The sequence below is a fragment of the Argiope bruennichi genome, chromosome X2 (assembly GCF_947563725.1).
Source record: "Argiope bruennichi chromosome X2, qqArgBrue1.1, whole genome shotgun sequence".
Taxonomy (NCBI): Eukaryota; Metazoa; Arthropoda; class Arachnida; order Araneae; family Araneidae; genus Argiope; species Argiope bruennichi.
The window spans coordinates 59,660,834-59,683,390 of record NC_079163.1 but is presented as its reverse complement, the minus strand read 5'-3'; the positions used below and the strand labels follow the sequence as shown (position 1 = coordinate 59,683,390).

The 22,557-nt window shown below is 28.8% G+C and overlaps 1 protein-coding gene across 1 annotated transcript; it reads left to right on the top strand.

Annotated features, from left to right (window-relative positions):
* The first annotated feature begins 427 nt into the window (after positions 1-427).
* LOC129960912 (flavin-containing monooxygenase 5-like) lies at positions 428-22,557 on the top strand. Its single transcript, XM_056074638.1, has 5 exons — positions 428-693; positions 10,519-10,857; positions 12,641-12,940; positions 17,764-18,226; positions 21,955-22,557. Exons 2-5 carry the CDS (start codon positions 10,522-10,524, stop codon positions 22,371-22,373), a joined length of 1,518 nt encoding a protein of 505 aa, XP_055930613.1. The 5' UTR covers positions 428-693; positions 10,519-10,521; the 3' UTR covers positions 22,374-22,557.

Sequence of the window (22,557 nt, the reverse complement as noted above, 5' to 3'; positions counted from 1 at the left end):
TATTTTCCCTTAATTGCAGATACAAATATTAAAAATTCAATGATTCGATGCACATTTCAGACACGTCATTACAGTGCAGAGGTTAAACGAATTATTTCAAACCAGCAGTAAGTTTTATATTTTCATTTCTTTATTTATTTTTACTGAAAATAAGTAATGTCGAGATGTCTCAAATAACTTTTGTTATATTTTAACAAATACAGAAATATATTGCTACCTTTTAAATACAGACTTCTATATTATTTGAATATCTCCGTAAGCAGGAAGAATTTATTTCTAATTTAGTTTGTTTTGGTTGAATTAAAATTGTTTGTACTTTTCGTTAATAGTTTTTTCCGTGGCGTGTTATTAAGAATTATTCTTATTTGAGCCTTTCAACAATAGATGGCAGCAGGTGCATCTATGAAAAACTAGTTTCTTGCTATTCCTACTTGAAGATACGTTGTCAGAATTCATTTCTTAAAATTTAATCATTAGTGCTGTTAAAAATATCTGCGAGATCCTACTCTAATCGTTTTGAACAAAAGAAATCTTCTTAAAACTATATAATTTTTCTTAATACAGTAGAAGATGTCATAAATGCGGGAATGTGAAACTCTGGTTTTTCCAGTTGCCTAACAAGTTTTTTCCCTTCACTAATCAAGCATAGTCAAGTCTGCCAATCACAAAACGTTAAGTTGCTGAAGCGTTTTCGTAAGTACTCTCAGATTTTCTCGATTTTATTTTTGTTTGACAACAAATGCGTCTTTTTTTTTTTTTTTTTTTTGGTTTTATATGGGAATAATAGCAGTTGTTCCCACGCTTCGTAGATATTTCCTTTCTGATCGTGAACCGTCTTTTTATGAAGAATTTGAAATTAGAAGTCATTTTTTGCCTTTAGAAGAAACTAAAATGTTTTTTTTTTTTTTTTTTTTTTTTTTTTTTTTTTATAAACTTCGTTGGAAACCCAGAAATTTTTTCAAATGGATTAGCATAATTAATTATTTTATATTAAAATCACTTATTATTTTAAGTATTGTTTAAATATTTCTTGTATATTTCTGCATTCGATTAACTCAAATTCGTTTTGTTAATTGTTCCAGAAAAATGTACTTCGGTCTAAAAATAACAAAACCGTCGCATTATTCTTTTTTTTTTTTTTTTTAACTTTCTTAGATGATCCGAAAATTGAAAGTTTCTTAGAATTTAAGCAAATTTGTTTTTGTATTCTAATATTTTCGAAGTAAAGAATTATTTTCTTTGTGGTTTATTTCAATGTGCGGCGATACAAATAATAATTTGGTATCAATTAATTCTAGAATGTATGAAAGGAATATTGGAATGATTTCTATCTTTAGAAATAAGTCTTGTTTCTTCCGTTATAGAAGAACTCTTAATCATTTTTCTGTTGTTATCTTTATCAGACTGAAGATAACCACAGGCAAAATTGTGAAATTTTTTGAGCAGAATATTTTGCTGCATTTTATTTTGACATTTTGTTTAAATCTGTTACAATTATATTGTTAGAAAGTAACTATTTTTTAAATGCTGCTGTTTCAATTGACGTTGAAGATTTTATTGCATTTGTTAGACTGATAACTGAATGATTAAAGCTTCATTTTGAGCTATAATTCAAATAACGAAATAGGTAAATGATCATATTTATCATGAAAATCCTAAATCATGAAAAATTCTTAAAATTTAATAATAAGTTTCTGTAACTTCCTAAATGTAGAAGATAATTTATTCAAATACTTATCGATAAAAAAAATTACGGGGAAGTAAATTATTTATTACGAATTTTGCATGATATCTTCTCTGGCTCTATAGAGCAAAAAGATTGGATATACAGGGCTAAATTAACGCCTACAAAATGATGGATAAACCGAAAGAAAATATAGTAGCATTTATCTTGAATTTCGACTTCAATTTATCTAATTAAAATTTCTCATTTTTCATTAAACAACCACAGAAAAGTTAGACCGTTAATTAATTTTTTTTTACATCAATAATTTCAGTAAATCTGATGCACAATTGAATAAAGGATTTAAAAAGAATTTTTTTTTAAAATCATAATATGGAAATGCTTTCTCATAATGTTTTTATGAAGGCAAAATGTTAATTTGTATTTTTAATGTATTATTGTTTGCGAGAAATGTATAAAATGTTTTTTCTCTCCCATTTAGTTAAATATGATTCACTTGCAAAAAAGGATTAATAGTTCTCTAAGGTGACAAAGAACTAATCAATTTCTAGTAATTTCTTAAGTCAAAAGGAAACGTTGCAATCTGTATATATATATATATATAATACTGACAAGATATATTATGAGGTTCAGGTGAACAGAAAAAGGTCAGATGGTTCTCTGGAGCTAATAATTTAAATGTAAGCAACAAATTACTGTTTAAATTTTAAAAATTTATTTAATAAAAAAGGTTGGAGTATTAACATTTTAAAGAGGCCTTTCGTTCTATAAATTTCATAACTCATCATAGGTGATCCAATTCAAATCCAGAGTAATTTGGTTTTCCTTTCTGTTCAAATGACCATGCTCAAAACTTAGTTAGTGGAAAAATGAATAGAAATTTTTTAAAAAATGATGATTTGAACTAATAATAAAAATATTCACTAAAGCCTTAATCATTTTCTATTTAATATGAAAATGAGTGTGATCACGATAAGTTAAGTTAATTTTACTTAATATTACGCAGTTCGGATAAATATTTATTAAGTATTAGCTGATAACCGGCGCGTTACTGCCACAGAAGAAATAAATTTGGAAATATCGTTGAAATTTGAAATAGATATCTTCTTTAATTAGGAATGATAGAAAAAATGATATTTATTTTCTCGTCGACAGTGAATAAATTCATTGAAATTGAATAACATATAAAGGAAGAGTGTAAATAATATTTATTTTCTTGTCGACAGTGAATAAATTCATTGAAATTGAATAACATATAAAGAAGGAGTGTAAATAATATTTATTCCATTTTATTTTTTATTTTTACTTTATTATTCAAGTATACTTCAGGATAGACAATATTTTTTTGTTTTTCCGTCTTCAACCAAAACAAATAAATTTCGTGGCTGTCCAACATACAACTGGTTATGTGATAAACATGGATTTTATAGGTTCAAAGCAATAAGTTGGTAAAGTTTTTTCGCTATCGGATGAACAAACAATACGGCAGCTCATAAAATACGGACAAAAAAAATTCATTTTTATATATTAGATATAATAATTGTATTATGCCTGTAACCTTCTCGGAAGTGCAAGCAATAAGTTGGCGAAGTTTTAACATAATCGGATCAACGGTACGGCAGCGCATAAAATACGAAAATTCCTTTTTATATATTAGGCGAACGAAGCAATGCAGTCGTAAAACGTTTTAATTCAGAACTTAAATTGGTATTTCTAAATACAATGTTTCCAAATATAATTAGGAATATTGCTAGAAAAATCAATTTAAAAGTATATAATTGTATCAAATACATCGGTACAGTTGATGTTAATGTACACCCAATATCCTCAAGCACCTTGATCTATCTCTAATCTCTTCATCTGTTAAATTTCACCTTTCGAAATCTCCTATTTGATGCCAAGGAGGCAATTCTCTCACACCCAACGAATAACATTGCTTTGACTCATTCTGACCTGTTTCTTCCCAAAACCTACACAAATTAGAAAGCAAAGTCTGATAATGCACATGTGTTTTGAAAGAATGAGGTTAAAAAATTGCTATTTTTCAATACCTGTTCTGAAACGAAATATACAATGAGTTGAGATTGCTAAAAAGTTCCTTTCCACGTCTAGTTACTAAAAAATCTTCATATTTTAGGTCCCATGAGTCTGAAAAAACAATTTTTTAAAATTATTTCTGTCAGTGAACAATATAGCTAAAAAGCAAGTGAACCTTAGTATGAAATTTATATCAAATATGTAAAAATCTTAAATTTTGGACGAAATACGCCAACAAGAAATTCATCTGTAGTGCAATAAGTTACATAAATGAAATTCGGTTCGTGGTCTGATACTAATTGCAGGTTTGGATCAAATTTTGGATGTAGTTGGTCAAAGCGAAGAACTATAAGATACATTCTTGATTTTCTTCACTTTATTAAAAAACGTGCCGTATTATGCAAGAAAGAACAATGTGCTGCCAATTAGATTTAGGGACGTTTGAACGGTTCAGAAATAGGTCTTCCCGTCCGTTATCTTGAGTGACGTTGGTTTAGTTTGGCTTAGTTATATTAACGTTCCGTTTTAAAGCAACACTAAGGCTATTGGGACAGACCTCGTAATTTTGAATCGCGGTCAGATGACGAGGCCAATATCTGAGCTGGCACCTCCTCTACAAACTTCCACACCACACCAGCGATTAGGTGATGCTGGAACCAAAACTAAAGAATTGCTTGGGCAGCAGTTTAAGACAAAGTGTGAGAAATTTGCGCAATTCAGAATTAAAGTGTGATGAGTAATATATATATATATATATATATATATATATATATATATATATATATATATATATATATATATATATATATATATATATATATATATATATATATATATATATATATATATATATATATATATATATATATATACACAAATAAGAGGGAATATTCAAGTAAAAGTGCAACAAAAATTTAAATATAAAACACCAAAAATGAATAGGATTTAGGAAGAAAAGTGCTTAAAGATAGGAACATATGAATAAAAAGGGAAGAAAACAGGCACCAAAGTCTTGTAACTTGATATACTGTAAACATTCAATAAACACTTCCCCCCAACGCGTAAAGAGGTATGACCTTTGTACTGTACTTTTATCTTCTGTGCTATACATTTTCTTTAATTTCTTCATAGTTAATCTTCAGTTTGTATCCATATTTCATTTAACTTGATCTATTAGGCGCCTTTTTAAAAAAATTATTTATATTGTAACTCAGTTTCGCATCGTATTTTCAATCTTTCCCAAATTTGTCTGTTATGACATTTGGGATGTAGACAATACTTTTTCACTTGTTGGATATTGTTTGTAGAAAAGGCTATAATCCCTTTTGCAGTCCACATTGATTCTATTCCCTGATGAGTAATTAAGGGTTGACCGCTTTTATTTATCTTTCCTTATCTTCTTCTCTCTATATATATAACGATCCGAAAATGTCTATATAATTATAAATAAAATTCAAGCCTACTTATCCGATATGAGCATTAGAAACAGACAAATCCAAAGTGTTAAACGTTAATGACAGACACGAACAGATGCAGTTAAATCGCACTATTCTTTAGCATATTGTACGTATTAGGATGAGGGGCAAGCAAGTTCATCTATGAAAATAATTTATGTACTGAATATGTACATCAGTGCTCAGAGTGCAAATCTTTGAATATGTAAATTCAAAGATTTGCATTCAACAATGCTCTGAGAAAATTGAACAATGTTCTGTTGATTGAAATTATTACGCATGTGTATATTATATATGCATTTATTGGTCTTCATTTTATTCAGCGAATATGTGGATATTTTATCAGTCCTTAGTGCTGAAGATATGGACTGTTACTCAATATGTTAGTGTACATGTTTCATTACCAGAAGAAAAATTGTTGAAACGGTTGTTTGGTTTCTATACTGGCTAGCCAATATGGCAAACTACAAAAAAAAACGAAAAAAAAAAAAAATCCATTGCAGTTGGTGATGTAATATGAAGCAGCAGAAAAATTCGTTCAGCATCATTACTCAGAAAGAATGATTTTTCATTTCCTGCGTTTCATCGTGATTTATAGTGATGAAGGAACTCCATTCTGAACATTTCCTAATGAGAATGGATGACTCACCATCATTTTCTTTCTTAGTTGCTGTCGCAACGGGCGTAAACAGGAAGTAAAAAACTGATAAGGAATAACTTCATTATTGAGAAAAATATTGTGTCGTAACCTTCAGGTAAACAAGTTGTTATGAGAAGAGGCAAGAATGGTTACGCAAAAATAATTAAATCAGTTTTTTTAAGGTGAGTAGGTGTGGGATGGTTCTAACTGACACAAATTAACCTTGGAAAGTTAGTTTTATTGTAAAGCATCGTTTATAAATCTTCCAAAAGACTGACGTAAAAATATACATAAATGAAAAGACTTATAATCGAATTTTTTTTAACAATTATCACTATTACAAATTTAATACTGCTAATTCAAATTCATTTAAATGTAATTATTTTAAATTTTTGAAGATCGCACTTTTGTATTGCTGCACAATATTGAAAACAATAATTTAATTTTAAAATTAAATACTTATCATAAAAGTGAGAAAAATCAGACCTTTATTGTATATCTTGTGTACGAGTCATAATTTATTTTTTGATGCGATTTAAATGTATACATTTAATTAAATAAATTTTTAATCATCATCTGATATGCTTATTGTATGTGAGTATTAAGTACAATATTATAAAGCGAATTAAGTTGTTCATTGATTGCTTCTTCATTAGTGTTTGAAAGACAAAATAAATATGAATTTTTCAATGGAGCCCATTATATCTTTAAAGGAAGGTCGTATAACTTCTTCATGCTTCTCTTCATCATCGGTTAAATTATGAGTAAACACAGATAATTATTCTGTCATAGTCAATTGATTCATATTCATCAAATAATCATAATTCCGAAGTCATGATATCGGCATAACATTTCACATACTTTTCGAAAGAGATTTATTCTCTTGGGAAATTTTAGCCTTCTTCATCCTTGAATACAGTTTCATCAACACTTTCTTCAACATAATATTTATTTTTGATATCGCATTCGTCTAGTTTGGGATCTAAAAACCCTTCTTTATTGAAACAGTTCTTTATTATTTCAGATTTGAATTCATTCCATGCTGTGAGATAATACTATACTAATATTTATCTTTTAAAGTACGTTTATCCTTTTGTGGGTATTTCCTGTTATGATACTCTGAAATGTATGCTGTAATAAACTTATTCTGTAGCACATATTAAGGGTTGTTTTTCTTTAATATTATCTCCAGATCTAAAAGTTATTTTCTCGCACATCGATGGAAAGAAAACCACTTTCTCAATTTGCAAAATGGCAGTGATGGGCATGATATCCATAAAAAGTAAAATTTTGAAATTTTATTTTTTCATAATTATTTTAGTTGCAAAGAAAGTTAACTAACTATCCTCCAGTCTTTTTCTATTTTCTTCATAACTTTTTGGCCGTATTTTAAAGTTTTTAAAACGTCTTGACTTTTATGACTTCCCAATTGTTTCAAGAGTCATCTATGAGTGTTTTGAGATGATTTGGGGGATTCTTTCCACCTTAGCAATTGTCGCTTTCAGATCAGAAATTTGAAATGATAAAAGAAGCCGCTTTCATCAGCAATATAAATGTCCTTTAACTAGATACTATCAATTTTGTTTAGCAAATTTATGAACAATTTGTCCTCTTTTACAGCTGGCACGTCTTTAGATTCTCACATTTTGAATTTACGAAGCCATCCGTATGAGAAAATGAATCTTTTACAGTCAATTTCAACGTAATCCCTTTCGCTTTATTCTATAAGAATGGGCCTACTCACAAAAATATTTGATAATGGCATTGCGTTAAAAACTTAATCAAGATATCCTTTACTTCAGGTAATTGTTCTTCTTTTGCACTCAATTTCTTTAGAACTGAATTTCTACAAGCTGATAACCTGTCCTCAATTTTTTTACTCTCATAAACTTTGGTTTTCAGACTTGAGACTGGAATATCCAATTGTTTTGCCTCTTCTGTTTTTATTAATCGTGTCGTCTTGCCAATTTTTTTAAAATTTCAGTTTTATTTTTCAATGAAAGTTATAGGAATTTATTAATGGTTTGCTTATTAGACAGTCTCGTCCGAAAAACTGAGCCCCCATTAACATCCCCCTACCCTACATCTGTGGGAGGTTTTCAGATGTTTTACCCTTCCTGCGTAGTATATCTGAAAATGAGAGCGAAAAAAAAATAACATTATCTCCCTGTTTTTTTAGGAAAAGCTTCCTCGTTAATAGATACAGAGAAATAATAATAAACAGAAAATTTACGAATTTTTGAAAGGTGAGAAATAAAATGTAATCAAAGCTTTGCGTCATATAAACTAAATACTGTATCCTTAGAATGGTTATAAATGAATCGGGTTTGTGCCAAAGCGACGCATAAATGAGAAATATACGAACACTGTATATGGAAAAATTGCCTTGCGGTATATGAAAAAATTATGTTTTGCTTTTAACGATGAGTTGCCGATTTCTATAGCACATTGTTGGGAGAAATTATGCAATCAAAATTTTTTTATTTTGTTTTAACCATAATTTTATTGAGCTTAATTACTTTTATAAAGTAAAGATAGGTATCTAGAAAAAATATTCTTAATTTAGAATGGCTCATAAATAAAATAAAGATAATTAATTTTATTTAGAAAATGCGTAACTTTAAGATTTTAACATTAAATTAAATCTGGACAAAATTATGAACTCAAAGATGAAAAATCTGAATGGTGATGTTTCTTACTCGAATAAGTTCGTTTTACTATTAAAAGAATGATCAATGTTGCTATTATTGATAGTTATTTTATTCGTTTTTCACCAAAAAATATCAAATTATAAAATACTAATTAAAAATTTTCGGAAGAATGATATTCAATATTGAAATTTGCTTTGTTTGTCTTATAATAAGAAAAAAAAATTAGTGAACTTTGCAATTAGGTATTATTTTTTTCTCTACTTTAAAAAAAAAAGCATTACATCATAAAATAACGATAAACGATAGTAACGAAGTAAACAATATTTCTTATTTTATAAATTTCAAACAATATTTTGCAACATTTTTCTTCTGCGATATTGAATTAAAACTCTTCTTATCGTCTGATTTTTAATTTACACTCTGAATGATTTTTTTTTTTTTTTTTTTTTGCCATGCATATTGTATATTCTGTTGGATTGGATAAATTTTTTCTTAATATATTGCACTTCGAAAATTTTTTGGCTCAATTTGTTCTATGAGAGCCTCAAAGTGTGACTCTGATAGAACATCAAGTAGGTAAAATTTTGTCTTTCAGACCTACTGCAAAAACCAAACACAGAACCTCTATAACAGTAAAATGTTCACAAGGAACTGTAACGAATGAAAGAATTGCCTATGGAAAAAACGGAGTGGCCATCTCTCGAAAATAAAATTGAAATCGAATATTTTACTTACATCATCCATTACTGAAGCTCCTTTTCTGTTGGTATTTTTTTTTAAATTGAAAAAAAGCTCTAGAACTGTAAGACAAATTTTGCAATCGATACTAGACATTTTTTTACCTGAAATAACCTTCTTCCCTATTTTCTTGCATTATCCCCCTTCTGCAGCTAAAAATAAGTCGAATAAATTAAAGGAGTTACGGTTAATGTGTCAGATAGTAAATTATTTTTTAACTAAATAATAAAAAATTATTTTTCTTGTGGATATTAAATATACCATCCTTTTCGAAGTTGTCTTCATCCATTTGAAGCAGAGTCGCCCAAAGAAGCTGTGCTCCACATTGTCCCTGAAATGAATAAGCGAACTATATGCCTTGTGGATAATGGATTGCAGACAGTGTGTAGATTCCAGTAGATGAATGATGTGTATTGATTTACCCAAGCTAATAATCTTATCTTGGATTGCTGAATACCCTGAGCATGGATCGCGGCTCTTTTGCCAATGCTTTGCCAAACTGCTACTTATTCGAAATGACCTCATCCACACTGGCCGTTTATGCTTTACTAGCATCAGACCTGCTCACAGGAATGATTTCCACTTTCCTAAGCTTAAAACGCAGTAGTTTGAACCTTTTAAGATTCCCTGTGCATTCATTGCCTGTCTGCCTTTCCTACCGGTAGCTCCATTCATGTAGGGCATAACGGCCTTTTCCTTGTTTGTAAATCCATCTGCAATTCCATGTAAGGGATTACTGCTGAAAATAGCTAACTTTTATAAATTCAAACATTTGTATGCCTCTAATTCTTCTTTTCTCGGTACACTTACAAACGTTGATTTCTTCTAGAACAGATAAACAAGAATGGGGGTAACGCTATTTTCATTAGTACCCATTTCCTTATGTTCTCTCTACCACAGTTCTGTTTTCATCGTCGATGCAGTAGATTATCAGGAAACTTGCTTGGCTTGATGTATACTAGTCCATCTTTATTCTTTGTTGCTCTTCTTTTAATCACCCGGACGTATCATAACGTGAAAACAGCAATGAATATAAAACCCGTTCTAAAATTCTACAGAATTTGGAAATCATTTGAAATTGTTCTGAAATGAATTTTGGTCTTCTCATCATAGTCGGTGTCATCATGGTAATCTCGGATTTATCATAATTGTAAAGGAACTGAAATCTGTTTTAACATTTTCTCTTTCTTAGCGTTCACTTTAGATGTTTATCTTCAAAAACTCATTGACATTTTCTGTTAAGTAAATAATAACTGATAACCTTCATATATTATGAGTATTTGTAAATAACTAATTATTTTCTTATTTTTTCAGAAAATGGGTACCATCAAGCAACATATTTTGGTCGTAGGAGCCGGTATGGCCGGTCTTACTGCAATCAAAGCGTGCAAAGAGGAAAACATTGATGTGATATGTTATGAAAAATCCAGCGAATTCGGTGGCTTGTGGCGTTACCATGAAAGTAACAAGGATGAATATGCCTCCGTCATGAAGAACACGATCAGTAACACAAGCAAGGAAATGAGTGCCTTCAGTGATTTCCCTCCTCCTGCCGAATTTCCAACTTACTTACATCACGCCATGTGTTTGAAATATTTAGAAATGTATGCTGAGCATTTCGATTTACTCGGAAGTATTTCGTACTATCAGGAGGTGTGTCTAAAGAACGCTAAACATTGATTTTCGTTACAGCAAAGTAATATCGAGACGCTTTAAAATGTAAAATTCCAACCTATCACGAAAAACCAAGAATTTCCTTTTATTTAAATTTTTTTTTGTGTATAAAAAAGAGTATCCAAAGATAAGAAACTGTCCAATATAAACATTGGAAAATCTTTTACCAATATAATTGTCCTTAAGAAATGCTTAAGTGAAAGGAAACAAAATGATTTTTTAAATGTCCCACTCCTTTAATAGAAAAAAAAAAAAGATTTATAAATTAAGTATTTCCATCTTCATAAAAGTCTTTTTTTATTAGCGTAAACTTTTTGTTACTGAACTTTTTTGTTTAATTTAATAATATATACTGGTATTATATTTACTTAAGTTTGGGTTTCCGAAAGCATTTTTTTTTCTATATACGGTAACAAATGAGAAACGTTAAGAAGCATGTAATTAAAGCTGTTAGAAGCGTTCAGGTAATATGGATTGAATATTTGAGCTTTGGTTTTCGCGCACTCTTTCTAATAGTTCTGAATGCTTAAGAATCTAAACATTTTAGTTAGATTTCTAACTTATGCCAATAGTTTCGGAATTAATTAGTACTGAACCCAAAAGTAATTCAAAGAGCTAACAGCCTGATTTATTTTTAATATTTTGCTTCATTTATTTGCTAATAAATAAAGAATTGGTTTGAATTTTCTGAAAATAAAATGCTTAGAATCATTTTAAGAGTTGCTGTCACAGAATGCCTATATGCATATTTTTCATGATATTTTAAGCATATCATGAATAATAAATGTCATGAACTAGAGACTCACTTCGCAGCTTCAAATAAAGCAAATGAGTCTTCACTGAGAATTTAATATTCTGATCGAAATCAAAACCATCTAATAAGTCATTTCCATCCTAAAACCTTAATTTGAGCAAAAAAAAAAAAAAAAAAAAAAAATGATAATCATTTTATAGAACTAAACGGAAAAAAGCAAATTAAAGTAAGCAACGAAGTTTAAACTGTCTGAAAGTTAGAAAATCATTGTAAATTAGCATACAGCAAAGGACTGTCATTCTGCCATCGACTCTTTTTCTAACTTTTCCTTATATAAATTGCTTTCTTGGCTTTATATTTAAAAACGTATCACGCTGTAGTACGCGTATGAAAAAACGTTTAATTCATATTTTTTTTAATGTTGCCTTCGTATTTTGTTATGAATCAATGGTTCAGGCAAATAGTAATTTTTAAACGTAAAATTTCTTAATATTTTGCAAAGAAAGTAATAATTTTGCCTTGTATGCCACTTTTTATATGGTTTATCGAAATGTATGTATTTTAACCAATTGCTATACTAAGAAATTCACAGTTCCACTGTTACTCGCAATGTTGCAAAACAAAGTAACCAATATTTTATAGAAATTGGTGAAAGATTTCTATCTTTCAAATTAATTAATTTTCAACTTAAGACTCTCTTGTAAATTGAATTCCGGCAAACAATATCAGTCGACGTGTCGCGAACTTCATTTTTACTTCTGTGACAAGTACCAGCTGGTGTGTGGTGATTCTGTGACAAAAGAATCTCGAATGCGTGGCACGTGTTTCCACCACAAGTGGTTAAATCTTGAGACATATCTATGCTATCTTTCTAATTTTACACACTTCTTATTGCGGATGTGTTCCCAAAATGTTTTATTCTGTAATTCTAAATATTCTAATATTATTCTTTACCGTTTGAAATCTTTTAATTTCCTTGATTGAATCTAAAAGTGTTCTTGTTTTTAGGTACAGCAGATTATTCCTTCCGAAGATTATGGTACAACTGGCAAATGGCTAGTCAAAGTGAGAAATCTACGTTCAGATGAAACTCGAGAAGAAATATTTGATGGGGTCATGGTTTGCACTGGTCATCATGGATATCCTTATACACCATCTTATCCGAATCTGGATTTATTCACTGGTCAAATTTTACATAGCTCAAATTACAAATCGACTTCTGGAATGGAAAATCTTCGTGTCCTTGTCGTTGGGGCTGGAAATTCTGGTTGTGATATTGCTGCTGAACTGGCAAATGTAGCAAAAAAAGTAATTATACATCTTTTTCATTCATTTCGCCTGAGTTTTATTCTACTATTCTCTTTTATCGTATCCGTTATAATTTCTATTCTCATGTTTAATTAATTTATTTTTGTCAGTGCTAAATTTATTAAAGCTTTTTCAATTTCTGAACACTTCAGTTTATTAAAAATAAATCATTATTTCACAACTTTTTTTTCCTTGTTTTATCAAAACTTTACATTGTACATACTGATTAAACATTGTATCAAAACTTCACATAGTACGTACTGATTGAATATTGTACACACTGAGCAAAGATTTTACTTTATAATTTGTATGCATATACTGAACACTGATTCTTTACCTGAACATTACATTACTCAGCGCCAGATGAATCAAACCAATTTTCCTGTAATTTCTATCTTCTAGTTATTAAATTATTCACTTTTACAATGTTTCATTTCTCATTGATGAAAGATTTTGCATGTTCTCTTCTTATTTATTATCATGCTTAAGCAGATGTAAATATTTTTTAATAACTCCATGAAAGTTTAACGTATTATTTTATTTTTATGGACTTATTTTATGTAAAAAATTTATAATTTGTTCCTAAATATATATTTGATTTATTTTCGTCATATAGGTCATTGGTTTACTTATACTTAACCCTTCTTTGCATGATGATGGAAATTATCCTTACAACATTTAGTGAACAAAAAATTGTATTCAAAACAGGTGTAATGTAAATTGGTTGTTGCTGATAACTTTTTTCATGACTATTGCGTAACAAGGAAAGTAGCTGTCGAAAAAATCAAATGCCACAATCATTATAGAGGGTTTGAACTTGTCATTCCGCTGTTTGTTGTGGTTGAAAGAAGTGTGCCATTTCTTGAATACTTTTTATAATTAATCTGAGATTTTTTTGCTAATAAAAGCGATAATGAGTGGACAAATTTAGAAAATAGGGACAGTGAAGATTTTGTACCGAGCTTAACATGTAAATTTGCATGATGATGGATATTTCCATCATACTGTTTTTTAATTGTTTTGTATTATATATTTATACTAGGATTTTGTAAGCCCTTTTCCTTTAATCTAGAGCATGAATTATATCACCCTGATTTATTTCACAAAAAAATCATGGAAAGAAGAGTTAAAACATATGACTTCGAATGATTATCTTGGAAAGTGCTCAAAGCAAGCAACTGATCAAATATCATCATAATCTATTTTTTTCGATCCCCTTAAAACAATTATTGATTATTTTACTGAATTTATATATGTATTTTAATAATAGGGAAATATTTCGAGTTTCATTCCTTTTAACTTTGTTTTACAATCAATAAATTATGCTTTTAACATTTAATTCCTATAATGAACTGAATACGCCCCCATGTGTTTTTGCTATGTTTTTTAATTGCAAAAGATTTTATACGGCTAGAAAGGATCCAGATCTTTTCCAAAGTTAAAATTAGGCGAGCAAGAAGATGCATCGGGGAGGTTACTAGGAAAACCCAGAGTCCAATTTGAAATTGAAGACATTTAATGGGGGCAAAAGGGATTTACTGTCGCTTATTTAAAGAAAGAGCTTTCCATTTTTTACTCTTAAGTACCGAGAATAATGAAAAGTACCAATTCAAATTTTACGAACTTCATTTCATTTGTGTGAAGGTATTTCATTGTACAGCCCATCAAGAAAAGTATACGACCGCTCCTCATTACTCATGAATTGAAGCCAAACATTTTTATCGTCTTGCAAAGGCAGTTTCTTCAATTGTATACAGTTTTTGTTTATCCCAAGGGTGGCTTTCATAACAAAATTCAACTCCCTCAAATCAATTTTTCTAATAATACTGTCCAGTTTAAAATGAAAATTCAAAAAAATTAAAGTGGCTGAGGTACATATAAAACTTTGTCATTTCATTGAAGCAGGTGAGGAAAGAAGAAAATTTGCATTTCAGGTTTCCAAATGTCAAATGAAAGTTATTTTGTTAAACGCTTTTACTTAACTTGATATGTTTCCTATTTTGCACATATAGAATTTTGTAATCAATTCTTCCCCTACTACTTAATGTGCTAGTGTTGTGCGGTTGTTTTTTCAACTGATAATAGAATTTTTTAAATAATAATAGAACTCTTAATTATCAGTTAATTTACTAATTTAACTAAATATTGATTTCATTTAGCTGGCGGTACCTAATATTCTTTTTGAGAAATATTGATTTTTAGTTACTATGGTATTTATAATCATGTATTATGAAATACTACATAAAGGCTAAAAAGTGGACAGTAATAACAAAAATAAAAAGTTTTTAAAAACAATTTTATTAATGTAATAGAAATGCAAATGACGTTTTCAATAAAAATCTATCAATATTATAAAGAAATTAAGACGCAAATGAATATAATAAATTCCTGAGTATTCGTTAACAATTTAAACATATATTATAAATATAATGAAAATTCCGATTTATTTAGTGTTTTTCTATCAGAATCGCAGGCTTTTAAGGGTTTGATTTGCCAAACACATTTTTGATTAAAAAAGGTTTAGGTAAGAAATCATGAATGTTACAAAAAAGATTAATTTACGGAGGAAGAATATTATTAGAAATTTCTATTATGATAATAAAGATACGGATAATATACGTTTTGAAACATTTATTCTTAGAAACCAGAATAAAGATAAGAGTCAATTTTCATCTAGATGAAATTGCATATAATTTTTTAAAATATGTATGAGAAATTTTAAAAAGCCACAATTGGGTAAGTGATTTTCACATGTCTTTGTAATAACACAAAAGTGGCAGAGTTCAATTTTTGGATAAGGCTTGAGTGTTTTATAAGATTAAAATTGCGACTACTGCTCTCAGATGCCTCGTAAAGAAGCGTCACTTTGGTGATTATTATTTAATAAATACTTTTAAGATTAAAAACTTGGAAATAATAAATATAAAAAACTTTTATCAATGTGTTAAAAAGTAAAAATAATTTTTTATCAAAAATATGGAAGTCAAAATAAAAATTGTCAATTGTCAAAAGAAAATTGAGATTTCATTTTGAAAATAATTATAAATTATAGAGAGCAGTATAATTTACTGCTCTCTATAATTTATAATTACAGCAGTGTTATATATATTTAACAGTGTTATATATATACAGCAGTGTTATATATATTTAACAGAATACAACAAATGTGGAACCAAAGTAGTTTTGGCGAAAGTAACCGTAAGTTTAAGGTCACTTGAACAAGGGCAAGATGTAACTGCAAAGGTATGGTTTTAATCCATGCTTTTCAGAACAGTGATAGATTTAGACATTTTGGGATTTCAAACAGTGTATATTATGAGACCTCTTGATTTAATAAAATTGTCAATTTAATTTCACTTATTTAAAACTTTTTTTAATCAATATTTTGAGTTATTTTTTATTTTAGTGACTGTGGAAGTGTATATATTATTTTATTTATTTATATTATGACTCATGACTGTGCGACATCCACGTTTGCACACAATACTATGTAATCAATTGTTTGTAAATGCTGTAATAATCAAGTAAAAGTAAGATTGAATAGAATAGGAAGTTGGAGTTCTTTGATGTATTTGGTTATATTGCACCCAACATATGTTGGATATACAGGCACAAGGCTTAATATAAAACCGTTGGAATTCTAAAACATTTGAGGTTAATATTAAAAGAACTTATATAAAATCAAACAATGTTTGAAAACGAGTAATTCCTATTACCAAAAACATCATGAAAAGTAATCGGAAAAAGGAAATCAATTGTCTCAACAGAGTAAACGCAGAATTTTTCAAAGCACTCAATAGGATAGAAATATAATAATTGTATATTTTGAATATTAAATACTGTTTCAAAACATGTACGATATATAACAATGTGTTCGTGATTCTAAATTTTTAAATATTTTATAAAAGTAAAGTTTAACAAAGAAGTAGTAATTGTGATTCAGACTATCACTTGAATTGTGTAATTATTCTAAAAAAAACTCCACTGAGACAATTATTCTCCTAGATACTGAATATTATTTCATGCTATACAATGCAATCAATACGCTATTACAAATTCTATGTTTATCAACGCAAATCAGTACGAACTTCAGATTATCAACAACGGTAAACGACGAAATTATATTATTTTAATTTTAATGTATGACATCCTGCCGTTTGTTGATACCAAGAATAAATTCAATCTTAAAAAGTCTTTTCATTCTGATTTCGAAATGTTGCTTCTTTTTCCTTAAAAATGTAAGAATGTTTGGATTTTAAAAATAATTATTAAAGACTGGATTTGATTATCTGTTCTGCAATCATATTATAGATATTTAAGGCGTCTCGCGACAATGAAAGCGGATTAAAAAATTAATCCAAGCCTTAAATCATTCTGTTTATTCTGTTATATAGTACGGGAATTACTAAACTCTCTCCCTATTTTTATGTTTAGGCAAACTATCAAGAGATACTATGGATAACCAGCATTTTGCAGAGACCTATTTCATATTTTATTGGTGAAGCTTTGGTGTTAGCCAGAACTATACCTTGGTGACAGTAACCCTCCATCCTTACCCCACCACCCTTAATGCCAAGTTTAAGAAGTGATTGCCATAGTGTCTAAAGTTGGGTTCTAAAATTCACCCTGTTGCCTCGAATTTCTTCCATAGTTTTAAACAAAACGTGAGATAGGTATTATTGCAGTTCGGAGTTACTGTGAACCTTCTGTTACTTAAGTAAAATAAATAAAAAAGGTGATTTAATTCTAAAACATATTGATGAATAAATTTTATAATCTTTCATTTGTTTGTGCATTTATAATAACCCTCTGTTTACTTCCAGGTTTATTTAAGCACTCGAAGGGGAGCATGGATATATCCTCGGTTATTCGAGAAAGGAAAACCAATGGATGTCTCTTTAACTCGGCGTAGCAATATGGTATTGCCCGCTTCTTATTTTGCAAAGAAAGTGGAAAAGACTCTTAATAAGAAAATGGACCATAAACGATTTGGAATAAAACCATATCATCCTGTAACAAGTCAACATCCTACAATCAACGACGAAATTCAGTACAAGCTTTTAACAGGTGCGGTCACTGCGAAAAAAGATGTGAAAGAATTTTTCCAGAATGGTGTATTATTTGATGGGGAAGAAGAAACGACAGATATTGATGCTGTTGTATTTGCAACTGGTTTCTGCATCAAATTTCCATTCTTGACTGATGATATACTGCGTGTTGGGAAAAATAATAAAGTTCTACTGTACAAGAATATGTTCCCTCCACAACTGAAAAATCACTCATTAGGTAACTTCATATGCTTTCTTTCGTATAAATTTAATTATAATGTGATTAATATACACAGACATGAAGGAGTTGAATAAGCTAAATTTCTACTATATGCTTAGATTTCTAGCCAGGAAATATATTTTCTTATTACTACTCTTTGATGCCTGACTGCAATTCTTAATCAGTTTTTCATTATTCTTATAATAATAATAATATATATGAAATTTAAATCAGTATATATACTATGTTTAACTCAGATGAATAAGAATACACTTTCTTCAACATTTTAAAAATAGATGAGGGGGAATTTCACTGAGTAATTTCTTAAAATTTAAATCCATACTTATTTAAAAATATTTTTTTTTTAAAAAAGAAAATCTCGAAATGCTTGCTAACAAGCAATAGCGAAATAAGTAAGCTTTTTCTTTTTATTGTCGTTATATGATTTATAAACAGGTATGTAACATAAAATTCAATTTAATTGCAAACTAAGTAACACGGATCATAATATTTCTATTCTTAGTTAATTCTTAGAATATTGTGAATAAGAATTTAGATTAAACATAGTTTCTCATCACTTTCGAAGCAAGAAAAAACAGTTTGTTTGAGAATGAGTTAAACACATCCAAAAAGAAGTGCATTTATTATTTATGTCATTTTTTATTATTATTGTTTTTGTTGCTTCTGCAAGTTTTGTTTAACGCAATCTGTTCAATCTGGTATTTATTTTTAAAATATTCTGAGGCCAAAGTAGTACCAAAATTATTTTGTAGCATAGGACTTTCTACAATGTAGTAAATGAAGTTTTACATGTATTTTATTTATTGTTTCCGAATAATAATGATTTAGCCGAATAACATGAGAGGAAAGGAGATGGTGATGAAATTCCATGCATAAAAATCGTCAAAAGCAGAATGAAAAAATAATTTAAGATAGCATGATAGAAAATTAGTAAGCTGAATGTACGATAGAAAATTAGTAAGCGGAATGTCAATTAATGATCGAAAGGATATGTATTTAAAATTAAAATATTTCTTTCCAACATTTATATTATGACATTCCCACTATTTATTGTTATAAGGAGAACAAATGTCATTCTTTCCTTTATTTATTTATTTTCTTTTCCTTATCCATTTTTTAAGATTCTGTTGAATCATTTTGAGTTTTTGTTCTCAAACTGAGATGATAATTTGTAATTAAAAAGATATGTAGCTTCCTATTGCGTCGAACCTTTTGAATGTTTAGTAGAAAAGTTGAAAAATTGCACGCGGTTGAGGCTCCAATAAACGAGGAAGCACTGCGCTAGAAACTTAAACATGTTTTCACTATTAAGATTACGAATCAATTACTAAAATGAACGTAACAGAGGATTGCAATATTTCTTAATTTTCTTTTACATTTAAGATGCAAGTAACATAATTTCTGAAACTGTCTCCTTCTTTTTGTTTTGCTAATAACAGTAATTTTAAGGTTGTGGAGTACGACTTCTTAGAGAAGAAGGTGAAGAGAGATAAAAACATGAGAAGACTATAGGAAACCTCAAAAATATTAATTATTGAAAGCAAAGTAAAAAAAAAAAAAAAACCTTCATAGTATTTTAAATGTGTGTATGTGTAAAAATAAGAGAAAAAATAATTTCGATGGTAATTGTTCGAAATTCTACGAATTAATATTTTTCTAATAAAAAATTTGTAGGGCAAAGCTTATTGCAAGATGTTGGTATTTTTAAAACATACTCTCCTTCTATCTTTGCCTAATTATTATGCTGTTGTCATTAGACATATTTAGTTGATCCTCGATTTTGTCTACATTACTGCCTATGTAGAAAAGTTGTAGCCAGTTTGGAATAATTCGATGCATTAATATGACAAGTTCTTTCTTTTTGTGTAGAGTTTTTATTCAGTGTATCTAAAATTAAAAAAAAAGAATGCTGTTCTTTTTTTATTTCGTCGTTCCATAAGAAATCAAAGAAAGAGTCGTTTTTTGCAAATGAAAATTTTCTTCCTTTTTTTTTTAACTGGTCCCAACTAGAAAATAAATGTGGGTATTAGTGTAATTATCAGTACCTATAAACTTCATGTGCATTCCGTTTCTTCGCCTTTTCTTTTATTGCAGAAATTGAGCTCTTGGGTGCAATAAATAATCTATTGAAAATAATCCTGTTAAACACTAATAATCAGTAAATAATACATGTATTCATATAATCATGAAAAATATAACTCATCAAAACCGTGAATGTTCGCTTTTATAGTATTATTTTGCATTTATTTAAATACGTTTGCATTTTTATGAATTTTATTTCATCAAAAATATTTTCCTTTGATTTATTAGTCATAGAACTCAGTTGCCAAACGTAACTATGTAATGAAATCTGTGCTTATATTAGAGTGAATCATGGCTCCTTCTTGAACTGGAATCAATCGGTAGTTTTCCTCTCAGTTAACAGGATATATGTTGAAATAAAAATCTTAAAAAAAGTGGAATGAATAATTTCCCTATATTATAAAATAAAGCAACTAATTAAAAAAATATCATTTTTCGAAATTCATTCAAATATTTATTATCTGTGAGATTTAAAAGGGTTTTACTCAAATTTCTTTTTGAATGTTTGTTAAAACTTTCCATCAGCTTTTGTTTTCATAATTTGCCCTTTTCTTAAAATAAATTAAAATTTGAATGAAGTTAATTACATCTCATATAATCTTCTTTCACAAAGAATATTAAATATCTTCCTTCCCTCCTTAATGTCAAATCGAAAGAAGGATTGTTGAAATATAATTTTTGTTGAATTTCCTGTTTTAAAATGGTTATTATGGTCATAGAATTTTTCTTCCACTTACGTATAATAATGAGGAAATAACAATAAGTTTAGAAAATAATTATGTATGAATATGGTAGATTGATTTATTAATCTCTGAAAAATACTGAAGAGAATTTAAGAAGTTCCGATAAAACATATTGCAGTTATATTTTGAGCCTTAAGTGAATTTTAGAATTGATAATTGGTGTCAAATTATATAAAATATAATTTCTTAAAATGGTTGATCGTTTGCATCTAGCAGAATTTGATTGTTATTCTGGGGACAAAAATTTCCCCCCTTACTAGAATATCTCCGAAAAATTATTTACATAAAACTTCACATTTATTCGGACATTAATTTATATTATGTTCTTTTATATTTCATAATATATCATTGTTAATTGCTGTGTAAAGCATGTTTAAGATGTTGAATATGTCTTAATCTGGGTGTGAAAAGAAAACATTCATTGCTTTTGAGGGGCATGCGCATTAAATTTTTCCTTACAGTATGAACTATGACAGAATATCAATTTCTAAAATACCATAGTGTATAGACTAAGAACGCTTCATATAATATGTTTCATTTTGAAATGCCTAATTTCGCTTGGTGATATCCTTACCAAAAATATCTTATGATGAAATTTGATATTATTAGTTTTTGGATTTACTGACTATTTTATTAATAATAGAAATTTTAAATAAAGTTTAATCACTCGTTGCTTATCAAAAGAATTTTTTTAACATTCTTTACTCTCAATCATTATTCTTTGCTCATACAGCTGTGCACATTTGTATAATGAAGCAGTTAATACAATTTTCTCTAATTAAAGCTATCTCTTATTCCGTAACAAATAGGTGGACAAAGTTTTTGCAATTGTTGAAAGATGAGTATGATTTATTGTATTGAATTACTTTTATAATAAATAATTGTATTTTGCTCTTCTAGCTGTTATTGGTCTGATACAACCTAATGGATCCCTTTTCCCAGTCGCCGAACTTCAATCCAGATGCTTTGCCGCCCTCATGACTGGGAAATGCCACCTCCCATCCACAGAGAAAATGCTGGAATGCGTCAGAGCCACCGAAGGTTTCCGAGCTCGGAATTATGTTCAGTCCTCTAGACATTCAGTAGAAGCCCCTTATATAGCATACATGGACGATTTAGCTGGAATATTTGGAGTGAAGCCGAGCTTGGCTGGATTGCTTTTGAAAGATCCAAAACTGTTTAAAGCTTGTTTCTTTGGCCCTTGTCTGCCGTACCAGTATCGGTTAAATGGCCCACACAAATGGGATGGAGCTCGAGATGCAATATTAAATTACAAAGAAAGAATGTATAAGCATTTGAAAAATGGAGGCGAAATATAAAATTGATATTAAACTTGATCGCTACTTAATATATTCTAACAAATAATTTTTGATCAGTATTTGAATTTTGGATCATAACTTTAAAGCTTTCGTCATTTATTTTCTATTATTATATACTATATATTTTTGATATGTCTTATTTTTATACAATTTTAATCAATAAAGAGTAATTTTTTAAAAAAAT